We start from the raw sequence: 5554 nt of genomic DNA, 5'->3' as shown, positions 1-5554 counted from the left end.
GTAGAGAATGATTCTCTTCAGATACAATAACATACATACATACAGACAGACAGACAGACAGACAGACAGACAGACAGACAGACAGACAGACAGACAGACAGACAGACAGACAGACAGTCTCCTTCATTTCCAATCTTCCATAAAAACATGTTTGGTCATGGGGAAATATTACTTGGAAACAGATGAGGGTTGAAGTAGAAAGATATGTGGCAATAAGAAAAAAATTCACCTGACCCATGCAATCATAGAAAAGTGAATGTTAAAACGAAGAGGAGGAGGAAAAAGAAGATACATGAATATAGTTTTTGTTTTAGAATCCACTCACAAGGTTTTGGTTGGCTTAGGAGAAGATGCTTAATAAAATTACCATGCAGAATGAAACTAAAACCATTGGCTAATTGATATTTATTGATTGATTAATTATCTAATTGATAGGTAATATAATTGAAGTGAAATATAACCAGTGCATGAGCTTTTATTGGCAATATGACCCTCTCAAAATACAAAATCAGTTTTAATACATGCTATCATATCAAAAATCTTGAGAAACAAAAGCGACTATTCATTCACTGTTGTTAACTACACTGCCACATCTGCACCTATACCATCACCCAACCACTCATCTTCAAAACCACATTAATCTAAAACTTGTTTCCTGATAATGTTTCCTCTCCAGCCATTTAGACCTGGAAATTTTTTTAAAGTTCAATATTTATACATTTTTCAGGTCGTGTTTGATGTTTTGCAAAAGGAAAATGGAGAAAGGCTGAAAATAGCGTACCGTGCAGAAAACATGTTCTGCTTCCATTTTATAAACTGCTTTGAAGAGAAAGGTCATTTAGTTGTTGATTTATGTGGTTATAATGATTCAAACGTTGTTCAACGTCTTTATGTAAGAAGTTTGGAAAAAAGCACAGAAATTGATGCAACTGCATTTTTTATGCGATATGTTCTCCCACTAGATGTCAACAAAGAGGTAAGATGCAATATTTTCATCAACACTTTATAAACACATCACTTTTAGATGATAAGCAGAGCCTGTTATTATTCTAGTTTTTATTCCTAATTGTAATTATTTCACTTCACTTATATCGTTGAGCTCTTGAGAAAAACATCTTACAATCTTCATTAGCATCCTCTTATTTAACCATTTAGCTTTTAAACCAGCCATATCTTTGCCAAATATTCTACCTGTTTTATGTTCAAACTGGCCAGATGTGGCCTTTCACACCTACCTCACGATGTCGTTCTAAAATTATGCAGTCATCAAAATCTTGAAGCTACTAAACAATGCTTGATTAATTCAAATGAACATTTGGCAGAATAATCTGAATTTTAAAGGGTTAAATACAAAGTAACAGGAAAAAAAGAGATATAAGAAAGGAAAAGAAAGAAAAGAAAAAAAGGAAGGGGTACAGAAGCGTAAAATGGAGTGGGAAGAGGTGATGGGCTACATACCCCAGAGCAAGTAATGTGCTCAGCTGTGACCTGCGGTAATGACCACAATAGCATTTTCATGGAGAATGGCCAACAACACTCACTCCACTTCATGGGAAATCCTCTTATAAATCTGAGACTCTCTCTCTAAATGACAGAACAATTTCTTTAATCATTACATTATGCATTTTTTAATTCTATTCATTTTGCATGGTTACAGGTGGAGGCATGGCTGTAAACTTGCTTCCTAACCATGTGGCCCCAGGTTTCATAGACTAATTGATATTGATCATCATCATCATTATCATCGTCGTTTAACGTCCGCTTTCCATGCTAGCATGGGTTGGACGATTTGACTGAGGACTGGTGAAACCAGATGTCTACACAAGGCTCCAATCTGATTTGGCAGAGTTTCTACAGCTGGATGCCCTTCCTAACGCCAACCACTCAGAGAATGTAGTGGGTGCTTTTACATGCCACCGGCACGAAGGCCAGTCAGGCGGTACTGGCAATGGCCACGCTCAAAATGGTGTATTTTATGTGATCAATTGATTAATTATATAACTGAAGTGAAATATAACGAGTGCATGTGCTTTTATTGATAGTATGACCCTCTCAAAATACAATATCAGTTTTAATGCATGTTATCATATTAAAAACCTTGGAAAGCAAAAACAAAAGCGAACATTCATTCACTGATGCTAGACTGTATACTTTGCATTGCTCACTATTCTGAAAGGTTATAATGCTTTCATATTTTAGACACCTGTTGGAACTAATCTCGTAACTCTGGAAGGAAGTAAAGCTACAGCTGTCAAGAGAGCCAATGGCAGCATTTTCCTTACTTGTGATTATTTAAATGATGATCCTTCAGGTAAAATAAAATATTTTGCATAAAATACTCCAACAAATTTATTGAACTCATTATCTGTACCACAATGTTGCTGGGGTTTTGTTTGCAATTTTGGGAGTGATTGATAATTATACTGAAGAATTGTCCATACTGAGCTTCAAATTTGAGGTTCCAAAAGTTTCCTCGCCATTTTATTGACATAGATATAGCATAATGGCTACGAAGTTTACTTTGCAATAATGTCATTGTTGGATATGATGTTAGTGTGGGATACCAAGAGCAAGTGGAACTTAGTTCACAGAATGTGTGCAGAAACCCACTTACATTATATGTGTGTGTGTATGTATATATATCTATATATATATATTATCCAAAAAATATAGTATTAAATAGCCATCACGGCTGATTTTACCAATCGGTTTCGTGTAAAACATATGATGGAGTGTTAGGTAACAAACTGATTATATAACTTTACACTCATCAGAGTTAGCCAATATGGAAGGGAATAATGTGACCGCTCTCTATTGTTGGAGGTGGATTAGCACAACCAGACAGCAGCTGTTGTGTAAAAGGTGGTGGAACGACAAATGGGCTAGGGGATTAGTTTAGGAGTTATGTCCCTTGGTATGCTGTGAAGCCAGCAAGAGTTATCTTGAAGTGGGGAAGGTGTGTATTATTAATATGGTGCTCCTGTGGAGATGGGGTTTGTGGTATGTGTAATGGTGTCATATGCATAATTTTTCCCAGTGGGTGTAGGTGTATATAGCTGTGATTGTTGGTCTGTTTTCTTTCTGTAAAGGATAAAGTTGTGGGTGGGGGATGGAGGTTTATGTTAGTGTGCGGTGTGTAATGTATGTGTGTGGGGGGTCTGTATATATAGGGGTACAATTTGTGTGAAGGGGTATGTGTTGGGGTGGGGGAAACAGTTTATTTTGTGGGGTGTGTGCATGTCCACCTTATAGGAGTGTGTGTGTGTCCGCTTTATAGGGATGTGTGTACATGAGTGCCTTGATGTGTGTTTTGGTCAAACTCGTTTTGTCAAGCTCAAGGGCATTGGAGGAAGGTCAAGGCATAGTGGGGCATGCAAGTACATGCGGGCACGGATTAAACACCTCACTCCTGCTGTTCAGGTAAACATCCAGACATTAGGTACCTTTTAAAATTGCTCTCGTCTCAGCCAGTCATAAATCTGCACTTCCTACTGCTATTGAAGTATGGTTTGCATCTTTTTTGGATCTTACACTTTATGCTGTACACTATGGCACTTTCTTTCAAAGTCCAGATGTGCTTAGCTACAATTATGATGTTATGTCTCTCATGGATGTTGAATGAGGACTTGTGGTTAATAAAGCAGGTTCTGAATGGGCCTTCCATTGCCTCCACATACTACAGCATGCTCTGTTGTCCATTTGGGTCCTGTTGCTGTTACTTCTGCCTCGTAAACAGCTGTTTCTGTATTGCAGTGGTCGTTTAGTGGACAAGTTGTGTTACTCCTGCATGAGCATCCTGCCTCAACTTCGGGTCTGGGCCTACCTACTAAAATCTATTTTACACTAGGTGCACAACTAAAGGATAATCTCAGAGTATGTCTATTAAACATTTTGTTGAATCTATTGGTTCGGGAAAAGTGTCTATCAAATGTAACATACTATCCTTGAAACCACTGGCAGTCAGAGACCGGTTGTAGTACAGGGTGGCAGCATGAAAGATCTCTTTGCTTGAAGACCAGCTGGAGATTCTCCTGCTGACACCCTTAACCAAGTTCCTGAACACTGTGGCTGGATGGCAGGAACCTGTGTTAATGTAAGACAACTCATTTAATTTCCTAACAAACCTATAGGCACCTGATTCCAGGTCCAGGGTCACATCAAGAAAGTCCACCATTTTCAGGCTGGTCTCTATAGTGACCTTTGGTCTGAGAGAGTTTATGGTGCCTGTGTGATCCTTTCTTAGCCTATGTAGTATGTGGCCATTAGACCCCGCCCTCGATATTGCCAGCACGTTGTCCCAGTAGAGGTCAAAGCTAGTTGAAGGGAATTTCTTTTTTAGTATATCTAGAATGAAGAGACCTACTAGGTCATGCACTGTTAAAAGCACCCATTGCCACGTCAAAGGAGCCTTCTGGGTCAATGCATTTGGTTCAAGCAGACTTCTTACTGAAGAGTAGGGTTCTTCTGGTGTGCATGATAATGCATAAGTCCTCGTCATTGACTTCAGTGTGGGATCTAGTGAAGTTCCATGCCTCTAACAGAAGCTCTCTTGATATAGATGGACAGAAGTCCACAGTATCAAATTGGGTAAACATATCTCTACTCCTACTGCTGTTGGCCTTAAACTATGTAATGACTTCATTGGTGTTGCACTATAGGGTGAGCTGCTTTAATAACCACAAGTCCTCCTTCAACATCCCAGAGAGACGTAACACCACAAACCTAGCCAAGCACATCTGGACTTTGAAAGAAAGTGCCACAGAGTACAGCATAAAGTGAAAGATCATAAAAAGATGTAAACCATACTCTTGCTGACTTCACAACATACCAAGGGACATAACTCCTAAATTAATCCCCTGGCATCTTTTCATTCCACCACCTTTTTCACAGCAGCCACTGACTGGTTGTGATAATCCACCTCTGACAATAGAGAGCAGTTGCCATATTACTTTTCATATCAGCTAACTCTGATGAGAGTAAAGTTATATAATCGGTTTGTTACCTACCACTCCATTGTATTTTTTTACGCGAAACAGATCAGAAAGACCAGCCATGATGGATATTTAATACTATACATTTTAGATAATATACCTACTCTACTGACAGATATCCGTGTGCATCTTTTCCCTAACTTATGGTCTTTTAGACGACTCACACACGCATATATATATATATTCTGCAATTTTTTGCTGAACCTGCACTAATGATTTGTTTACAGCGATGAAATGTGTGTACTGCACATTTGCATACTCCTTCCATCAAATCAACATTGCTTGAACAGGTGTATGGTGTACCATACATTAGATGTTGAAGTGATCACCAAACAACATGAAAAGGAACGCTTAGCTCAAGAGCACAACACAAGAATTGAAACCCTGGTCTTATGATCATGAGTGCAATATCGCAAGCACTAGGCTATGCATTCTCACCATACGCATGTATGTGTGTGTGTGTGTGTGTATATATATATATATATATATATATATATAAATAATACATAATGGGACAAGAACACAAAACATCCAGACAGTTAGGTGATACAAGAAAGGGACCA

General features: G+C 38.5%; 1 protein-coding gene across 1 annotated transcript in view; it reads left to right on the top strand.

Moving 5' to 3' along the window:
* LOC106882614 (retinal Mueller cells isomerohydrolase) overlaps positions 1-5554 on the top strand; it is a 34378-nt gene that overhangs the window by 22514 nt on the left and 6310 nt on the right. Inside the window, exons 6-8 of the mRNA XM_014933354.2 lie at positions 728-976; positions 2200-2311; positions 4508-4587. Coding sequence (XP_014788840.1) covers positions 728-976; positions 2200-2311; positions 4508-4587 — 441 coding nt within the window. The remainder of the gene's footprint in view (positions 1-727; positions 977-2199; positions 2312-4507; positions 4588-5554) is intronic.

The sequence above is a fragment of the Octopus bimaculoides genome, chromosome 9 (assembly GCF_001194135.2).
Source record: "Octopus bimaculoides isolate UCB-OBI-ISO-001 chromosome 9, ASM119413v2, whole genome shotgun sequence".
Lineage (NCBI taxonomy): Eukaryota > Metazoa > Mollusca > Cephalopoda > Octopoda > Octopodidae > Octopus > Octopus bimaculoides.
The sequence above is the reverse complement of the archived record's forward strand: the minus strand, read 5'-3'. Positions and strand labels throughout refer to the sequence as shown.